We start from the raw sequence: 19,936 nt of genomic DNA, 5'->3' as shown, positions 1-19,936 counted from the left end.
ATCCCAGCACCCACGTTCCAACCCGGACAGGAGGTTTGGCTCTCCTCCCGGGACCTGCCACTGGCGGGGACTCGCAAGAAAATGGCGCCAAGGTTCGTGGGACCCTACAAGGTGGAGGCGATCATCAACAGATCTGCAGTCAGGCTCAAGCTACCGCCCTCACTCAAAATACACCCAGTCTTCCATGTTTCTTGCCTTAAACCCGTCAGCTCCAGCCCATTGTGCCCTCCAGCCGAGGCTCCACCTCTCCCTCGCATCATCGATGGTCAGCCAGCTTATACGGTGAGAGCCATATTGGACGTGAGAAAGAGGGGGAGGGGGGTGCAGTACCTGGTGGACTGGGAGGGTTATGGGCCTGAGGAGCGCTCGTGGGTCGCCCGCTCCTGTATCCTCGACCCACAACTCCTCCGTGACTTCCACTCGTCTCACCCTACCAAGCCAGGTATGTCGTCAGGTGACGCCTTATAGAGGGGGGGGATACTGTGGTGTTCTGTGTGCTGTGTTGCTGCCCCCTGCTGTGCTCTTGTTGCAGTACACCATTCACACCACCCTGACGAGCTGAGTGGCAACACCTGTGGATGATTGGCAGCAGGATTATATCAGGCTCAAGCATTCTACACGGGCTGCCAGATCGTTGCCAGTCCTCCACGATTCAGGCTCTTGTGAACTCATTAACTGTTGCCTATTCTAGCTGTACCTGCTATTCTGTTTCCTGCCCGGCTTACTCCGGCAGCGTAAGGACATTGCTAGTTTTCTCCTGCTTGACTAGTTCAGCAGCGTTTTGTGTTTCCTGGCCCTACCCCTTTTTGGTAGCTCCTTTATTTCTCGTTGTTTTTCCCGTGTGTCATCCGGGTCACCTTTTGTTGTACTTTTTCCTTTCCTGGTTTGGAATTAAAACTCTTCTCCAAACCCCAAACGTCGACTCCCGCGTCTTGGGATCCACCCGCGGCACGCACCGTTCCCTAACAGTTAGCATGGGGTTATGGTTAGGGTTTCAGTTTAGGGTAGTTATGGTTAGGTAGAAGGTTGGGCTCAGAGGAAGGGCTTAGGATCAGGGTTTGGGTTTTAACGTCATGAGAACCAACATCCTCTGCAGTGGACATTTGTGTTTTGCATGACAGGGCTGTTTTTTTCTGAAATTTGTAACTCTAACAAAAGAAATACACCATAAACAAGTTTTCAGGAGTCAGTACTGTGGTGAAGTTAATTTCACATTGGACGTTGGATATTCGGTTCTGTAGCTACAGCAGTACTTTCCTCTCACTGAGCTCGGACTGCTGCGTCATGGTGTAAGGATTTCGCACGGGAAGTGCCGCTCTGACCGCTGGTTGCTTATAATAGGTACTGCACAAACACTACTAAACATGTCGAAACAGCGGCAAAAGCCTTGGAAACTCCTCTGTTACTGAACGTGAATGGAAGCTAGCGGGGTTTGCTTAGTTTAGCTAGTGCAGCTGTGTGTGCGTGTGCGCGACTCAGGCTGGACAAGTATACAGTATTTTCACCGTGTTGTGTTTTACTGCTTTAATGTAAGGACCATTTTACAATGCCCGTTGACGACGTGCAGGTTCTGAAAAAAAAAATAAAAATAAATGTAAGGACCATTTTACAATGCCCGTTGACGACATGCAGGTTTTGAAAAAAAAAAAAAAAAAAATGTAAGGACCATTTTACAATGCCCGCTGACGACGTGCAGGTTCCGAGTGAAAAAAGATGGGAGGCACATTTATTCTTGCACTCTCATATCAATTGTCAATTGCCATTCTCAACACACACAACACATTCCGGCCTACAAAGTAAGAGCGCTCTCTGTCACATTTGTCTAACTGTGTAAACAAAATAAGGGTGTCATTAGAATATCTTATATTAATAACACAATTGGCATTACATCTGTGTCGACATCTTCCTTAATCACAAGCACGGCCATTACAGTTTGTTGAAGTTTTTGTAGCAATATGTGCTGAGGCTGACATCCCATTAGAAAAATTAGCTAAGCTACATCCATTTCTCGATTACTGGACAAAATGGGCCATCAATAAATGTAAAGATTTTTGCATTTTATTCACTAACCCAAATAGCACACACTTTATGCTGGTGAAATCAGTGGAAAAGGTAAAAAAAAATGAATTCTAAAAAATGAAAACGAAAAAAACAGAATTTGGGAAAAAACGGATTTCATAGGGCCCTAAGAGAGTTTGTTAAAAAAAATTTCATTTATTCAAAATCACACCACAAATCAATCTATTACCATGTCAAATGATTAGTCCTACCCTGAATGTATTTTGCACGCCCATTTTTTGCAATTTTATCTTTTATTGGATTAGGGACGTGACTCACAGAGGTTTGTTACAAAAGCCAAACAATATTGTTGGTCATGCCCTGTAATAAAAAAGTAAATTCAGCAATACTTTGGTTGCATTATTTTTAATGCTTTGAAGAGCTATTTTCATAACGATATTCTATTCCACAAATTCACGTTTGTAACAAAAGCTTCTAATTGTTACAAAAACAAACAAAAAATATCATTATCGGATCAGCAAGACTATAAAAAAAATCGGATCGGATCGGAAGCCAAAAAATGTGGATCCGGACATCCCTGGTTTGTAATATTTACATTTTCTAATATCTATATTAATTGGGGCCGGCATGGCTCAAGGGGCAGAGTGGTTGGCTCCCAAACTGAAGGTTTCGAGTTCGACCCTCTGTCCTCCCGTGATTGTGTTGAAGTGTCCTTGGGCAAGATACTGAACGCCCGATTGCTCCTAATGCTGCGTCATCACTAGGTAAATGTGCTAGCAGTGGCAAAGTGCTTTGAGTGCCTTGGAGGCAGAAAAGCGCTACACAGGTGAAAGACCATTTACAGTAGCTGCATAAGAGGGCCAAAATATCTGTCAGTATAATCACATACCTAAAAAATAAATGAATGTTTATTATTTAATTATATAATATAATGAAATAAATGAATCAAAACTGAACATTATCTCTGCAAAATCATGGTGATGTTATTATTAGATGGCGATGGTGTGCCTAATGTTGTGTCCCATCCTGTGTCCTTTGTTCCATGTTGCTGTCTTTACCTGTCCTGGCCCTTTAAGAGGAGATACTTCAATCTAGGCGTGTTTCCTGCTGCCATTGACTAAAATGGAGCTGGCATCTTGCGGGGTGGAGAAGTACACTAAACAGCTTTACGTCTCCTTCATCAAATCATTTCACGTCGTTAATATTTTTAATAAGAAGATTGATTGAACGTTCACAGCTGATTGGCTTCTGGTTTCATTCATAACATGCTACTCGCTGCTTCTCATGCGTGGACTTGAATGTCAGCCGGGTCAAGGTTTGCTCCGACACGGGTGGATTCTTCGCTTTTTTTAAATGTATATGTTAGGAAAACATCTACAGCAGCAAGCTTTTGGATGCAATCCTTCCAACAGGGCGTAAAGGAGCCAGCGTGGGAGCGTCGTCGTGGGAATGAGCTGCCGCAGAAAACGACCGCAAAGTGGATCATGATGATGTGACTGCGCCTCTTTTTTGGGAAAATGCAGAAATGTGTCACGCTGTTTAGTGCATAATCTGCAGGATTTAAACACGAAAAAACAAGAATATCTGAAGTGCGTGATCATCAAGTCAAAAAAGAGCCGTCATGTCAGCGGTGATGATAACCAGGAAGGTGCGGAAATGGGAGAAGCTGCCGGGCAAGAACACTTTCTGCTGCGATGGACGGGTGATGATGGCCCGACAGAAGGGAGTATTTTACCTCACCCTCTTCCTCATCATTGGAACCTGCACCCTCTTCTTCGCCTTTGAGTAAGTCTCCTCCACCTCCTCCACATCACTTACCATTGTTTGCATGATAAATGCTGTAACATTCCCAAACCATCCACAATATCCCCATCAATGTTAATATTCGATGAGTGCAAGTTTAATGTTTAAATAAGCAGACTACATGTCGAATTCAACAATCGTGTTCATGAACTCTCGCAAAGTCGAGTTAAAATGATTTTCAGCACATTATACATTCTCTTTAAACCCTAAAAGCAATTCATGAGCTTCACTTAGACACCCGAAATACATTATTAATTAGCACTGATTGCTGTGTTTTGTCATGTTAAGCTCCTTGCTGTGTGTTTGACTATTGTGTGATGTGATTGTCAGTCTTATTTATGTTGTCCTGTCCACCAACCAGCCTCTTACTGTAGGTTTATGTTTGACCACACTCTACAGTATAAAGCATTTAATATTTAATAACGTTTCTTATACAGTAGTGTGAGACAGAAAGTCTGGGCTATAGTTTCAATGTTTTCAGTCAGCGGCTCCCACAAGACGGTGGATTGTTCCACAAATATGGCCGACAGGGTGTGACGTGGGAATGCCACAATTTTGTCAAATTGTTTTTGAACAGAAGTACAAAGTGTCAACTGGATTATTGGATTCGACAATTTTGGCCGACTGGGTCAGACGCCATATTGGAGTCCTAAAGGAAGCGCAAGCTTGTAAATAGATGCTTGGATACCACAAATATGGCCAACTGGTAGCCCCAAGCCATTGTCAGATTGTTGTGGAAAAGAAGAGCAAAATGTCAACCAGATTCTCACATTCCACAAATATGGCCCACTGAGTCAGTTGCCATATTGGAACCCTAAACCCAGTCAGTGCAAGCTTCCAAATTGATTCTTGGATATTACGTATTTGGACGACTGGGAACCCCAACGTCACGTTGTTTTTTTTTTAACCAAAGCGCAAAGTGTCAACTGGATTCTAAAATTCCACAAATATGGCCGATCGAGTTATGGGAACCTTAAATGTGGTTGTTTGTTGAAAGGCAGAGCAAGCTTGCAAATAGATTCTTGTATACTTGTATTATATACTGTACTTGTATACCTGTATATTTGTATTATATCGGACTGAGAACCTCAAACTCTCGGTCAGGTTGTTTTGGATTTGGGTCATTCTCCTGAAATGGGTACCAAAAAACGTGACATAGCAAACAAAAATTAAAGGTGTTATTTTCTAACCAATTTGCATATTAAAATAAAATACAGTATCACTTGTTCTGTTTCAGTTTATGAAGAAAAACTTGTAAGAAACTATCACGTTTTGGTATACAGTCAAACTTGTCTATAGCGATCACTAGAGGGAGTCTGCAAAAGTGGCCACTATGGACAGGTGGCCTCTATAGAGGGCACTGTGGGACTGCGGATAAAAGTTGTACAGCACTACTAGGCTTATTATCCACAGAACAAAGCTGTGCTAGTAATGTCTTACGCTTGTTTTTAATATTTTACTTTTTATACGGCAGAGAGTCATTACAGCTTTAGTTCATCAGGAAGTGACGGTGGGCGTCCCGAGCAGGAGAGCTAGGCTCAGTGCTAGCTGTGAGTTTCGAGAGAGTTGGGAAGTGTGTTTATGTTGGCGTGGATGTAAAGTCCTGCAGTGTTCTCCGCTGTTAATAAAGCGATTAAAGTGCATCGGCGACGTGAGTCTCTCCTTCCCCACAACAATCGGCATTACAGTATTGACCAGTGGACATTGTTTCACACCAGGAAATAAACGGTGTCACTTGTTACAGGCATTGCCTGGATAGCTATGTAGTGGGGCTTGTTTAACCTTTGCCTTGTGGGCAAGCAGGAAGGAGAGACGATGCTGAGAGATGTGTGTGTGTTCTGAACTGCTGTCAGGTGGCCGCGTTCAAGAAATAAAAGTGGCAGAAGCAACAGGAGAAGTTACCTTCTTTGCTTCGGAGCTGAATAACACTGACAAGTTAACAGACTAGTAGCGAACGGAAAAGAAGACGGCTTTTTTTGTGTTGAATACAGAAGATGAGGACTTTGATGGCTTTGTGGATGAGGATTGATCAAAAATAACGTGAGTACATTCTAAAATACTTCAATTAAGTACAACCAAACTCAGTTTTGCTCCCGCTACCGCATGCATGCTTGCGTATGTTTTTTTTTTATTGTAGCGTCGCTGGGAGCACGTCCTGTTCCCAGCCTACTTTGCGGTAATGTTGTGGTGCAAATGCTCTTAAAGTTACATGTTTGACCAGGAAATAGCAAGCTCAAAAGAAGACGGCTTTTTTATGTGGAACAACTGACAGTTTGTGTGGATCTTGTGAATGATTGTGACTGAGCTAGGACTCAGTAATTAAAGTCTACACACGACGGCTTCATTGATTGAAAAACGAAACTTTTTTCGTGCATGAAGCTTCTACTTGAGTCGGTAATTTGGCCGCTATATGCGGTCAGATATTGACCAAGGGAGACAAAATGGGTGGCCGCTGGCCGCATTAGACAGGTGACTGCTACACACAGGGTCTATAACATGTAAATTTGCTGCGGGGGATTTTTCAGTGGCCGCTATAGGCAGGTGGCCGTTCTATAAAGGTGGCCGCTAAGACAGGTTTGACTGTATTTCATGGGAGCAGGGCACTCTTTGCTGAAATCTCAATTGTAACATTTACATTAAAAATATACTCTAATTTATTTACCTTTTTTTTTATAAATACTTCATTTGCACATTGTATGAGTAAATAAAGGAGTTTTAAGTCAAATGTTTTGAAAAAACAAATTTGGTAATTTTTACATGTGCGTGTCAAATTTAGCTTTTCTGTTCATACACATAAACAGCAATGGAAAAATGATATTGTCCACTTTATTTATTAAAATCGTGATGGTGACGTTTTTTTCTGTGAAGTCTTTTTTCACAGTTTACCATTTTTGGTGTTGTTGGGCTGTCCAGGACGTGACGTAATGGCGGCGTATATTTCATGTAACACAGAGCGAGTGGATGGACCCCGCTTCAAACTCCGTGCGAGACTCAACAATGTTTTCTACAAAGCATTGTTAGTTAGCACAAGAGCAACACACTTCACCTTCCCCGTAAAAATGACGTGAAACAGTAGTTTCCCAAATTGTGTATTGATTAGAAAAAATAGATAAGTAGAAAACCAGATCGTAACATACAGTATATCATGAACGCTATGCCATATTTCGGATTTTGAATTTGTGTCACTTTCGTTGCGTTTCCTGGCGGGGCACTGCCCATCTCATTCTGATCTGCACTTTAATGGTCTCCTGCCTTCTCCTTTTGGAGTATAGACAGAATGAGCTGTTGTGTGCAGATTAGTAGTCACTAGTCAGACAACGGTGCCCTCTCTAGCCTGGGCAGGGCTCTGCACAGACTAATGGCTGGAGAGTTATTGGCATGCTGTGTTCATATTACATCCCAGAATAATTATCTCTGATGGGGGGTTTGATATTACAGGGCTCCAGACTAACTTTTTTTCACTAGGAGCAGAGTGGCCCACTTAAAATTTTATGCGCGCAAGCAGAAAATTTAGGGTCGCACACCGAAACAGACTGGCAAAGTAAATATTCACATTTCCTCTCATTCTCGCGGTATCACTGAGAAATACTCAAACAATAAATGACAACTGTCTTCTCTATCCACCCTGTTTCTGTCGTGGCGTCATATACATTTTAACTCCAGTACCGCCCTCTTTCATTCTTCTTTGGCGTTTGTCTCCTTTCTTCCTCTTTAGGAGTTGTCAATAGCTCATTTGCGTGTTGCGTGAAGTGTGGAGCACAAGTTTGTCAGCAACAAAAAATATTCAATAATAATGAAATAAAATCGGCAAATTAACTGATAAGGTTGCCAACTTCTGGAAAAATAAATAAGGGACACCTTGTTGGCACAGCCAACCAACCTGACTGTATGTTTTTTTTGCCTTTAATTGTGTAAAACAAATGTTAATACTAATACACGGGAAGTTAATCATTCAATAAGAAATATTTTTAGTTAAAATAACACATTTAACAGAATAAAATAATTTAAATATCTTTCTTATAAAAGTCTGTCCTGCTTAATATAAAATCGTATAAATTCAGTGTCCATGTTTGTGATGGTGCGGTTGTATCCAACTTCCAGCACGATTAAAACTACTTTGACAAAAAGAAAGTAGAGGTGAGCTATTTGTGTTTTATGTGACTGCCAACATTTCTATTTACAAGGCACAACTCCACTCAGTGTGTTCATTGCCTTTATGCTATTTTGTGCTCATTTGTCTTTAGATACAGGCATCATGTCCGAATTGAACTGTTATAATAAATAGAGAGTTGAAGCAAATATTCCTTGGTGAGCTACTCAACTGATCAGACGGTGAGCTACTCTTAGCTCAGGAGCTACCTGTTAAGATCCCGTGATAGTGTTGCTGTTTTAAAGCCTCACACTAGGTGTTTATATTGAACTAAACACACAACTAGTGTTTTGAGGACAATAGATCATTCTTATAAAGGTGGCAAGAGAGCAAGGTTGTTAAGTGACACTATAAAAATGTAAGTTAGCATGTACCACACTAATGTGACAGCCATTGTAGTATCCCTGTGGGAAAAAAACAAGCTTAGAACGAACTGTATTGCTTGTTTGTTTTAAACACAAAATGTCACTGTCAGTGTACTGGGGACTGGGTGGATAACTATAGCTAGCTAGCTGCTGCCAGAAAGACAGTGGAGCCAGGCAAAATGTGTAAACAGAGATGATAGAATAGCCAAACTTAAATACAAATCAAACGTGACCGATCACACACACTGGCATTGATAGGCTTAGACTATGAGAAGCTGTCGTCAATTGGCTACACATTTCACAGGCTATTTTTCATTCTCATGGTAATAAGGGAAGTCCCTGGTCAACTCAAAACAGAACACGTAATTTTATCTGGTTGCACATGTGCGAATAGATGAAAAATTAATCTGCAATGTCTCAAAATGTGACCATTTAGTTACAGTCTGGAGACCTGCATTAAAACTGAGACCCAAGGTGCTGTATTTTAAAAAGTCATCAGTACACAGCATGTCAAAATGTTTGTCAAAACACCCTGAGAGTTGATCTGGATTGAACAGAATGTAAATGTGATTGTTCAAGTTACTCTTCTCAGTGACAGAGTTCGTAGATGTAGAATCACCATATTGTGTGCAAAGTGAAGACAAACCCTGAGCTCCACTGGGCCACAGTAGAACAGAGCCGGCAGTGTCCTCCTGACGTAGGCCGGCTTTGATCCTGAATTTTTTTTGTCAGCAGCTGTGGGCCCCCTTCTCGTAAGGGGGGGCCATCTGTCTTTTAGTTGGGTGTTAGATTGTGGAAACAGGAGGCCGAGTCCACACAAGTGAAATGGAGCTATTTGTAACAAACAAGAAAAGCGAGAAGGTGCGTCCAAGCTTGTTTGCTGAGCGGAATCGATTTCTCGTGGGCTTAAACTGTTAGTCTGAAACCCTGTTCATCCATTTTCTTTAAAGGGTTACTTTTGCTGCATTTCAGATGACTCAAAGAGAAATTTACAACCGCAGACTGAGAAGAATAGAAATAAGAAGTTTGTACTTGTGAAATGGGGCCAAAATTGTTAGCATGACAGCATTTTGGAAACTTACAATAGGGAAATATAGAAATGGAAGTCTTTGAAAATGACCCAGATGGAATTCTTGCCGAAATGTTAAACTGTAGTGTATAAAAAAATGGTAAAACACATACTGTATATAGTTGATTTAGGGTAACCCAACTTCCAATGTGTATGTGTGTATTTTTATTTTTATTAACAAAGTGACATCTGCAGGTCTCTCCTCAATCTGCATCTCCCCTGAGCCAACAAGCCAAATAGTTGTGGTTTGCTCATGAAGCCGACGCAACAAAAGTAGGGGTGTAGGGGTGCCCAAAGTGCGGGTCAGGGGCCATCTGCGGCCCGTGGCTTATTTGTCATTGCATCACTGTAAAAACTAAATAAAAAGAAAGAAACAGGAAAAATTAGAAAAATTCTGCAAAAGACACAATGAGAAAAAGCTGAAATGTTGAACATAACATAACACAAAGCATATAGTGTGTGCGTGTGTGTGTGTGTGTGTGTGTGTGTATATATATGGTCTCAAAAAGGTTGGTGACCATTGGTCTAAGTTGTATTTGCAGGTCTATGTGAATGGGGATCATTTACTAACATTGTCGTCTCCATTAAACATAAAAAAAACACGAAAAAAAAACATTTTTGGCATATTTAAGTGCTTATTGTCTCATAAACATACCCTAAAGTTTCATTTATTGGTTATACTTGATTTCATCATTTAATGCAGCATTTTTTTGCCTCAAAATTAGCTTGTAAAATGTAAAAAAAAAATTGAATAAAATAAATGAATTGAGGTTGCTGGAAAAGATTAGGTTTGTTGTTAGGACTATTTCTAGTCTTACAGTTGTTGTTGTTTTTGCTCATCTCCACTGAATCTCGGCTCATCTCCATTAAATTAAATATTTTTTTCATCTTTATTGTGCCAACATATCCTGACATTTCAGAGTTTATTGGTTCTAGTCACCATTGTGACTGTGGCAGCGTTTTGTGCATTAAAATTAGCATGTAAAGAGGTCACCTCATAAAGTTACTCTGCAAAATATGTAGAAAGCTAATCAAGACTGTGAAAACGTGCAGTTTTACACAAACAAAGCTGTTACTACCTTTCACGGTATTTAGCCATTGTTCATTGTTTACCTTCAACTTTTTACTTCATCGTAATCACCAAGTTGGATATTTCCTACTTTCCAGCGGCTTTAAATGCAGCACTTTTGGTTTAAAGCGCTTTATTGTTCACTTGATCTGGCGGTGCATTCGTGTGTGTAGCATGTTCATTGTCACATATGGAGTTTGGCGTAAGAAAGAGGGAGCATGAGGATAGCGTGTCATGTCTGTCCACCCCAGGATACTGAGCCACAAAGCCGGAGGAGCATATGTGAGGACGCTCATCCTTCCTGCCTTATATGTGTGCATGCTGCCAGGCGGAAGCTCTCGGTGTAGTCCAGCTGTCCACTGAGGGTGTGTTGCAAAAGGAGCAGCAGGATGGGAGTCTGCAGAGAGGCTGCGGCTCTTGTAACCGACACCAGAGCCTCCCTCAGCATCCAGCCCCACCCTGTCTCTCTGTCAGCCAATTGGAAAACAGCAGCTGGACTCAGCTGATTTAGCAGTATCTTTGATTTATGCCCCCTTCGGAGTACATGCTCCATTAAAGTAACAGATATCTACTGGCTTTGTCACTGGCTTTCTATGGAGGTTTCATTTTTATTTTTTCAGTCTGATTTTTTTTGTCACTTTGTATTGATTTTTTTTCCCCTTAAAGGATGCCAAACAAATCCACGTAGCTCAAATTAAATCACCCAGTTCATCAATATTCTTCATTTCACTCAGCGAATATTGTATGATGCAACAACTCAAATCCTATATTTAATCCTAGAAAAACAGACCTATGACCCGAGCCTCCCATGTTTCATAGCTCTTTATGGTATTTAAATGTTGCATAACTGGCAAGACGGATTTAAACTAGGGAGGGCGAACAGATTGTATGCTCTGCTTTTCATACTCTGGATTAGGTTTTCAAAGAGTTTTGAAGGACGTCTATCTGAGCAGATAGTAGCCAGATAGCTGAGTAGAGCTGGCGGTTGCCTCAATTTGTTCATTTTTTTGGCACTACTTTTACACCTGAAAGACTTTGCAGGAAGTCTGATAAAACTGGTGTTATCATTTTAACCAAAGGTATTTCTGCAATGTTTGGATGTTTTCAAAAAGCCATGACTCTTGTGTGCTCACGGGCCACTTCACTAGACACACCTGCGTTCAAAATTCAACCTTCACAAATATAGTAAACGGCAGTTTTAACTGAAAATGTTTTTTTTTTATTATGTTTGTAGTTTTCTGAAGTGTTTCTATTATATTGTCCCCCTGATGTAGCTAAATAACCAACATATTAGACGCAAAGCTTGGTATGATGTAGTTTAGCTACATCACTGTCATCTACAAGCACAATAAGAAATATTTGTTAAATCTCAGTGCCAGTCACAACTGCACGTTATTGTTTTTGGTACAGTATAAGATGTACAGATTCATATTTTGTCTGATTTAACCTTTATTTAACCAGATAAAAACCCATTGAGATCAGGATCTCTTTTACAAGGGTGACCTGGCCAAGAGGTCAGCAGCACACGTCACAAGTGATAAAATATACAAATCTAAAAGATTACATACAATGTATATTAACACACATACTTTGTAAAGTGCAAGTGATTAGTAATAAAATCCATAAAAAAGCTATTTAAAACAAAGGCACTGTTCTGTGGTCTCACGCTCTTTGTCCAACAGCAAGGACCGAAAGGCTCCAAAAGGAATGAGTTCCGAGAGCTTTAGTTCAGCCTGTGAAAGATTCCACGCTGTGGGGGCTGCAAAACAGAACGCTTTCTTCCCCAGTTCAGTTCTCACACGGGGAACAGAGAGATGGAGGATGTCACACGATCGCAGGGCATACTGACTTTTAGATCTCTGGAGTAAGTACTTAAGTATGTTGGGACTAAGCCAAGCAGAGCCTTGTAAATCAGGATCAGCCAGTGTGTATACCTATGCGCACTTAAAGAGGGCAGTCCTGATTTTACATATAAGTCACAATGATGTGTAAGGCGACCATCACCAGTGACAGACACTGTTTAAAGATTGGAGACACTTGAGAGGAGCCCCCATATACAGCACATCTCTGTAGTCAATCAGAGGGAGAAATGTAGCTGAGACAAGCAGTTTCCTGGCTCCAAGCGAAAAACAAGTTCTATTTCTATAAAAGAATCCGAGTTTCACCCTGAGTTTAGAAATTAATTTTGTAATATGTGCCTTAAAGGAAAGCTCATGGTCAAGAAGGAACCCCAAATACTTATAATTACAAACCAGCTTGATGGTGTTACCCTGAAGCGTTACAACGGTTGGCATGTTTATTGGTAACACACTGGAATTTGAAAAGACCATGAGCTTGTTTTTTTCTGTATTTAAAACCAATTTCAGGGTCCTCAGACGAGACTGAACAACATTAAAAGCAGCTTGTAAAAAGTCAAAAGCCTGAGTTAGTGAGGGTGAACAGCAATAAATAATGGCATCATCGGCATAAAAATGATAAAATGCGTTTGACACATCAGTACACAGACTGTTGATATATAATGAAAATAAAATGGGACCCAGAACTGATCCTTGGGGCACCCCTTTCAACAAATCCAGAGTAGTGGAGGTGGATCCTGCCGCCTGCACACACGGAGTTCTGTTGGTTAAATAATCAGAAAACCATTCGGTGGCCAATTTTGAAATACCACTGCTGTGTAAGATTTCAACCAAGAGTCCGTGGTCTACTGTGTTAAAGGCTTTGGATAAATCTATAAAAAGAGCTACACAATGATTCTTACTGTCCAGAGCCTCTATAAAATCATTTAAAACTTTAAGACCGGCGGTAACAGTGCTGTGCTGTTTTCTAAAACCAGATTGAAACAATGATAAAATATTATTTGACACTAAGAAGTCTGTTAATTGATCACTGACGATCCTTTCAAATACTTTCGCTAATACACATAATTTAGAAATTGGTCTATAATTATTTAAAATAGAAGGATCGCCTCCTTTTAACAGGGGAAGAACGAATGCAGACTTCCAAACTTTGGGTATTTTATTGCTGATAAAACTCAGATTAAAAATATGCGCTAGAGGCTCGGCAATAAAATCAGCAGCCAAATTTAAGAAAAAAGGATCAACATTATCAGGTCCAGCAGCTTTTTTTGTGTCCAGTCTCCTCACAGCACTCTGAACCTCAGAGGCATTCACAGCAGTGCACTCAAAAAGACAGGTCATACCACCACTAACTGATGTTGGGACCAGGGGTGAGTTCACATAGGCTGGATCAGCTTTCGACAGCTCGGGATGTAAGGACTCAAACAAGGAGCCAGCAGAAATAAAATGATCATTAAAACAATTTAAGATGGCTTTCTTATCAGACACGGGTCCTGAATCAGAAATCAGTAAAGTTGGCAGGTCAGTAGTCCTTTCATGGTTAGTTGATTTTATGACCTGCCAAAATTTTTTGGGATCTTTTAGATATTTTGTTGATTCAGTCAAATAAAAATCAGATTTAGCTTTTTTGATTAAAAAAGTACATTTGTTTCGAAGTTGCCGAAAACTGAACCAATCTGCCTCTGATTTAGTTTTTCGAGCCCTTGCCCAGGCAGTGTCCCTATCCTTAAGGAGGTTTCCTAAATCAGATGAAAATCAGGGATTTTTTCGTCCCTTCACCCTGAATTTTCGGATGGGAGCATGCCTATTTATGATGCGACTGAACTCATCGTAAAAATAATTCAAGGCCAGCTCAGCATCGTTAAATAAGGAGATTCTGCTCCATTTAAATGCGGCCAAGTCATGCCGAAAAGCTTGCACACAAAAATGTTTATAATCTCGTTTCAAGAGAAAGTGTGGCTTAGATTTGGGGATTTTAGTATTTCTTGTTGCTGCAATGGCACAGTGATCACTGAGATCATTTGCAAATACACCTATACTTGTGTACTTATGGGGGGTGTTTGTTAAAATCAGATCAATTAAAGATGATTTCAAATTGATTTTTAGTGTTTGGGCGGGTTGGAGAATTTACAAGTTGAGTCAGATTTAGAGTGTCACAAAACGATTTAAGGTTGTCTGATGATGTGGTTAACCAGTCGAGATTTAAATCTCCGACCAAAAGCAGCTCACTGACGTTTAACCCAGCTACAAATGATTCGAGTGAGGATAGAGCGTCAGGAGATGCAGAGGGCGGCCTATAGCACCCTATGATAGTGAGAGTCTGTCCAAGTGCAAAATTCAACCTCAGGGCAAGGACTTCGAATTGTTTAGTTATAGAGAGGGAGGATAGCAGGGTAACGTTATATTTATTTTTTAATATAAATAGCTACACCACCACCTTTCCTTGGGCGATCGCATCGAAAGACATTATACCCACTAATTGCAATATCTTTGTCCGTTATTGATTTAGTGAGCCAAGACTCTGACAAGAAAAGGATATCTGTGTTTGTCGATCGGACCCAAATTTTGACAAGATCCAGTTTAGGGACCAGACTTCTTACATTTAAGTGTAATAGACCAAGGCCGGATCGAGCCTTAAATTCATCGGGAGTGCTAATGTTATTCAGGCCTGGCCCTGGATTTGGCTGGACATTGCCTGAGAGCAAGAGTAAAAGCAAAATAAGATAAGAAGATTTTTTCCTAGTAATACATGATGCCACAATGATATTATTTGGCCTCACAAGCATAAGAGGTGTATCTTCAGTGAGGGTAAAACAGGTTTTTAAGACAAAAGAGCACCATAAACAGAGCTGATTAAAATCATTTTGAAGTAATCCATGAGATAGTAATAGTGACAGATTCGGCAAATTAAAAAGAGCCAATGACCCAGTGTCTGTGACAGAACTTGGCAGCCACAGTGGTGGACGAGGCACCTGGTCAGGTACACCACCACAACTGTGAAACACTAATCCAGGGGAAAGCACGAAAGACAGCAACAGAAACAGTGTCAGTGTCATTGTTATTGAATGAGATGAGTATATTTAGCCAGCAGCCGGCCCTCCAATTCGCCGATCGGAGCTAACGCACAAGCCAATGTCCGCACCCAAGCCGTGGCCTATCTCCTGGGACCGAGGAGGCTAGTTCGCCACTGAGCGCTAACGAGCTGGTTGTTCGTCCGGCCAGTAGTTGTAACTTCCGTAGTCCGATGCTAGCTACGAACATGATGAGGTTATATGCAATATGATCCATATTTTCAAACTTAAAATTGTCTTAATATCCACACAGTACCAGAAACATTCTATAAAGGTGGCGAAGTTTGTCTTCATTGTTGGAGTAAAGCAAAGTTGTCTGAGGTTTCGGCCCCTGCAAAGCTTCTCTCTCATAAGATATTTAGCAAGGTGCATTTGCAAAGGGACAGTAGAGCTTGCTCTTTTTTTTTTTTTTTTACTTGTATTTTATTTCTGACTGTGCCCTATAAAAGAAACCTGGCAGTCAGAGTCTACAGATGTTTATATGACGGTGTTGTTTCATAGGGCCTCCACTGTAGCAGTGCCAGCACAGCCTGTTGCATTATTCATGACGCCTGCAAGTTAGTTTGCAACTGTGAAGTATTAAAAAGGTAGTTCAACATCAAGCTATGAAGTATATAAGTCACTGTGACATGACAGTGCAGTCAGTGGGTTAATCTGGGTTCAGTTTGTATCCTTCTTTTAGAGGCTTCTGTGTTTTGTTTTGTTTTGTTTGGAACAAGAATCCAGTAGGTCAAAGTCTGGTCGACACACCCAAAGACACGCACGCACACGCACACGCACGCACACACACACACACATACAAACACAAACACGTGTCAGAGTGGGAGCATAGGTAGAGATAGTACGTCATTTATGTCTTTTATGGCTTTCATTTCATCGACTATGCAATAACCACCTGATTGCAATGTTTACATTGTCATAATAAACTTCAAAGCTCAAAACAGTTGAAAAATAATTGCTGGTAGGCCAATTTTGACAATTGTTACTTCATTTTAAAATCAACAGTTAGAAATAAAGTGGAAACCATTTATGTCAATCCCGTTTATGTTGACTACCCATCTAAGTCCCCCCAGTCCACTGTGTTCTCAGTACTAAGTAAGTGCTCACTTAAATCTGTGTCAGCACACATGGTTGACATAAAATTTGAGACCCAAGCGAATAATTTTGATGAAAAATCGCTTCGTTTATGTCTACGTGTTGTAGTATCGTTTACTTCCTCATTATCGCTTGCATGCTTTTGCAAAAGCGGATTTGTTGTTAAAATCAATAATAACAAACAAAGAAGGGTCAGCAGGAAAGGAACTGCCGCTTACCTTCAAAGCTTCGGCATAGAAGACGAAGACTTCTCATTTGTTCTTTCATCCTCCTTTCCGCAAAAAAATGCGGATAAAAAAAAAAATTATGTTTAGTACAAATGGAGGGAAACAATGAATACATAGGTTGAAAAAAATCTTTATGTGCAAGCAATGGCTATTTTTGGTTATGTCTACAACTGCTTATGGATGTTGACTTAAACAGGTTCCACTGTATTAGCTGTGTATGTGTAACATGCCCTGTTTCGCACCGCCCGCACCGGAGCTCGAACACAGGGCCTTTGCAATGGGAGGCGAGAGCGCTGACCACACGGCCAAAAGCCCGGACTGTCGACTGCGTGTTCAGCGCAGCTCTTAAGGCAGAGGGAGTGAGGTTTACCAACGTACACTTGCACAGCCTCACAGGCTGGCATTCGTTACACAGGTATTGATCTAAACACCAGATTGTAGGCCTGTGTTTTGCTTTTTCATGTTTTTTTTGTGGCTTTTTTGTGATGTGAGACCTGAGCAGTGTTCAGCTAGCATGGTAATGGTAACAGTTTAGTTTATTTCGATCATGCTTCACATTGAAGTACATCACATATTTACAGTTGCACAATTCAAAATGTTCAAAAAACAGTAGGAACAAGCAGAACTTATTTAATCCTTCGCCTTCTCCACCTCTTAGCAATTACTGATATTTTGTACAGTTCTGTGTTTAACGTACCAGGTTATCAAGCGTTGACAAGACTTTCACATGTTCAGCGTCGTCGCTTGCGATAGAGTTGAGATCTTCAACACAACTCACCTTCCCATTACTCCTTTGTCATTAAAGTTAAGTGTTTTGTTGTTTTCATATATCAGAATTTTACTTCCTTGTACACTTGAATGACAGGTGAAATTGCCTTTACAGTAAATAGGAGATATAGGGTTTGACCCTGAAACGTACTAGTTGTATTAGGGGTGTAACGATTCATTCACTACAATGATTCATCGATTTATGTTCCTATGATTTAACTACACTGATCTGGGTTCTCAAGTTTCCATTCAGGCATTTACATATACATATTGATCTAATATCGTTTAAAAGGTAATCAATCAATCAGTTGATACATACTATGAAATAAAGCATTGGATTTAAGAACAGCAGGCTTTATATGGATGTGTGTGGTATTTTTTTAGCACTTTTAAGACGTTAAACGTTACTCGATTCAGTCTGCCTGTCTGTGACGTTGTCGTCTTCCGGGTATGTGGTGGTCATGGGAGTTGTAGTGGACCTGTGAAACACAGTTGCTTCGCTTCTTCTTTTACGCTGAACCGTACGTCAGCGTCACCGCCATATTGGATGTGGCAAGAGTCGAAGCGGAAAAGATGCCTCATTCATGCGCTGCATGGAAGCGTACGACTTAGCAATTACCTTTGATAGTATTGATAGTCATATGATTAGATGATTGCACAATTCCACTTGTACGAAGTACCTCTGTATAAGTGGCAAGTAAAGGCTGATTCTGATTCTGATTTGGCCCACAGACTGCATGATCTGGCCATTATAACATCGTTTTGAGAGTATAATTTGCAGATGTTGTGGAAAACACTGTATTCCCGCACACAGTTCATTTGTTGTCATCTCCCACTCCCACTATTTTAGGACATACTCCATGCACATACATATGCACATACATGAAACATGTCAGTTGTGAACGTGTATCACTGACACACACGCATACACAGGCACACAGAGTGCTGGCAGAACAAATGTGGAGTGATGAGATTAGCATGAGTTATAATATGTTAATCTGTCCCGTACAGGTGAGGAACACCTAATCGAAGATAACGTACCACATTCATTTGCTGAGGAATTTGCATAATGTCCCTCACTTTGGGTTCAAAGTGCAGGTTTGGATTGCACTATTTAAAGTATATAATTAATCATGGCACCGTCTCTTCATCCTGATTTTGTATTGCATTTTTAACAAATTTTTTGTACTCGCTGATAATTTATTCTTAAGTATGTCAGCATTATTTATCATTTATACCGGATTCCCTTTCAAAAAACAACAGGAATCTAGGAAACTACACCTTCACTGACCAGTATCCAGGTATTTATTTCACAGTCACACTGGGTGAATTTTTGGCTGAAAAGTTGCTGAAACTATTTAAAGTTACTGAATCGGTTCGGATTGAATCGTTCTCAACAAACCAATATCACCAACGGTGTAAGAAGGAGAGGTTCCGCAGGTCCTTCATACCGACCGCTGTCAGGCTCTACAACACCTACATCACTTGAACCATGTTGTAGTCACTATGTATTCTTTACTTGCGTATCTTGCTTTCTGCTGTAACAAGTGAATTTCCCTGCTGTGGGATAAATAAAGTACAATACAATACAATATTGTCCTTGAATAGTATCGGCAACCACAAATTGTGATATGAATTGAATCGTTATTAAAATGACCCCTTTTTTGTATTATTTCCTAGGGGGAAAAAGTGTTGTTTGACCTTAGAGATTCCACTGTATGTAAAAAAAAAAAAGACTTCTCACAAGTAAATAATAAAAGTAATGATTTGTTATTAAAGCCTTGTAATCTCTCATGGACTTTGATACATATGCATAATGCAGTTCTTACAAGAGATCCATACAAACAGTCACAGTATGGCAATAAGATCAATAAGCCTTGCAGATGAAATCACCCCCTTACATACAAACTAGAGGGGATTTGTTTAAGGTGTTGCCTCAATCTGTGACCAGGGGGCTGAACAGGAAGGAAGGAAGGAAGGAAGGAAAGGAAGTGCAGGCCTGATGAGAATGGATGATATAGCATGTGACTCAAATACGAGGATTACGCATCCCAGCAAATGGCCTTGAACGCTCTTACCTCTTGTTTTCTATATTGTGGGAAAAAGCAGCAGTGCTAGAAAACTGATCAGACCAGTTTTGCGGGTGTGTGCGTGCGCTCAGGTATTTGTTAATCAGCACACAGCGACATCACTGGTGGACTTTGATTTTTGGTTATGTTATGCTGACAGTCAGCTTTGTTAGATAATGCTCAATTTTGACTGGCACTGTGTGAAAATGGAATCATTTTGTCTTCATGGTTGTGGTTTTTAGAAAGATGTCTCACTGTGACCTTGAGACAGAAAACCTTTATCACGTGACGCACAGATATTGTACATAAATGCACACAATGTTTGAGATGATAGTAATGGCCATAGAGGTTTGTTATTAAGGCTCCACTGTGCTG

General features: G+C 40.6%; 1 protein-coding gene across 2 annotated transcripts in view; it reads left to right on the top strand.

Annotated features, from left to right (window-relative positions):
• The first annotated feature begins 3,095 nt into the window (after positions 1–3,095).
• zdhhc9 (zinc finger DHHC-type palmitoyltransferase 9) overlaps positions 3,096–19,936 on the top strand; it is a 42,202-nt gene continuing 25,361 nt past the window's right edge. For both annotated transcript variants that reach the window (XM_054791297.1, XM_054791298.1), the window contains exon 1: positions 3,096–3,804. In XM_054791297.1, the coding sequence (XP_054647272.1) occupies positions 3,641–3,804 (164 nt within the window). In that variant the 5' untranslated portion in view covers positions 3,096–3,640. The remainder of the gene's footprint in view (positions 3,805–19,936) is intronic.

Source organism: Dunckerocampus dactyliophorus, chromosome 11 (genome assembly GCF_027744805.1).
Source record: "Dunckerocampus dactyliophorus isolate RoL2022-P2 chromosome 11, RoL_Ddac_1.1, whole genome shotgun sequence".
Lineage (NCBI taxonomy): Eukaryota > Metazoa > Chordata > Actinopteri > Syngnathiformes > Syngnathidae > Dunckerocampus > Dunckerocampus dactyliophorus.
This window is presented reverse-complemented; position numbering and strand designations above follow the sequence as displayed.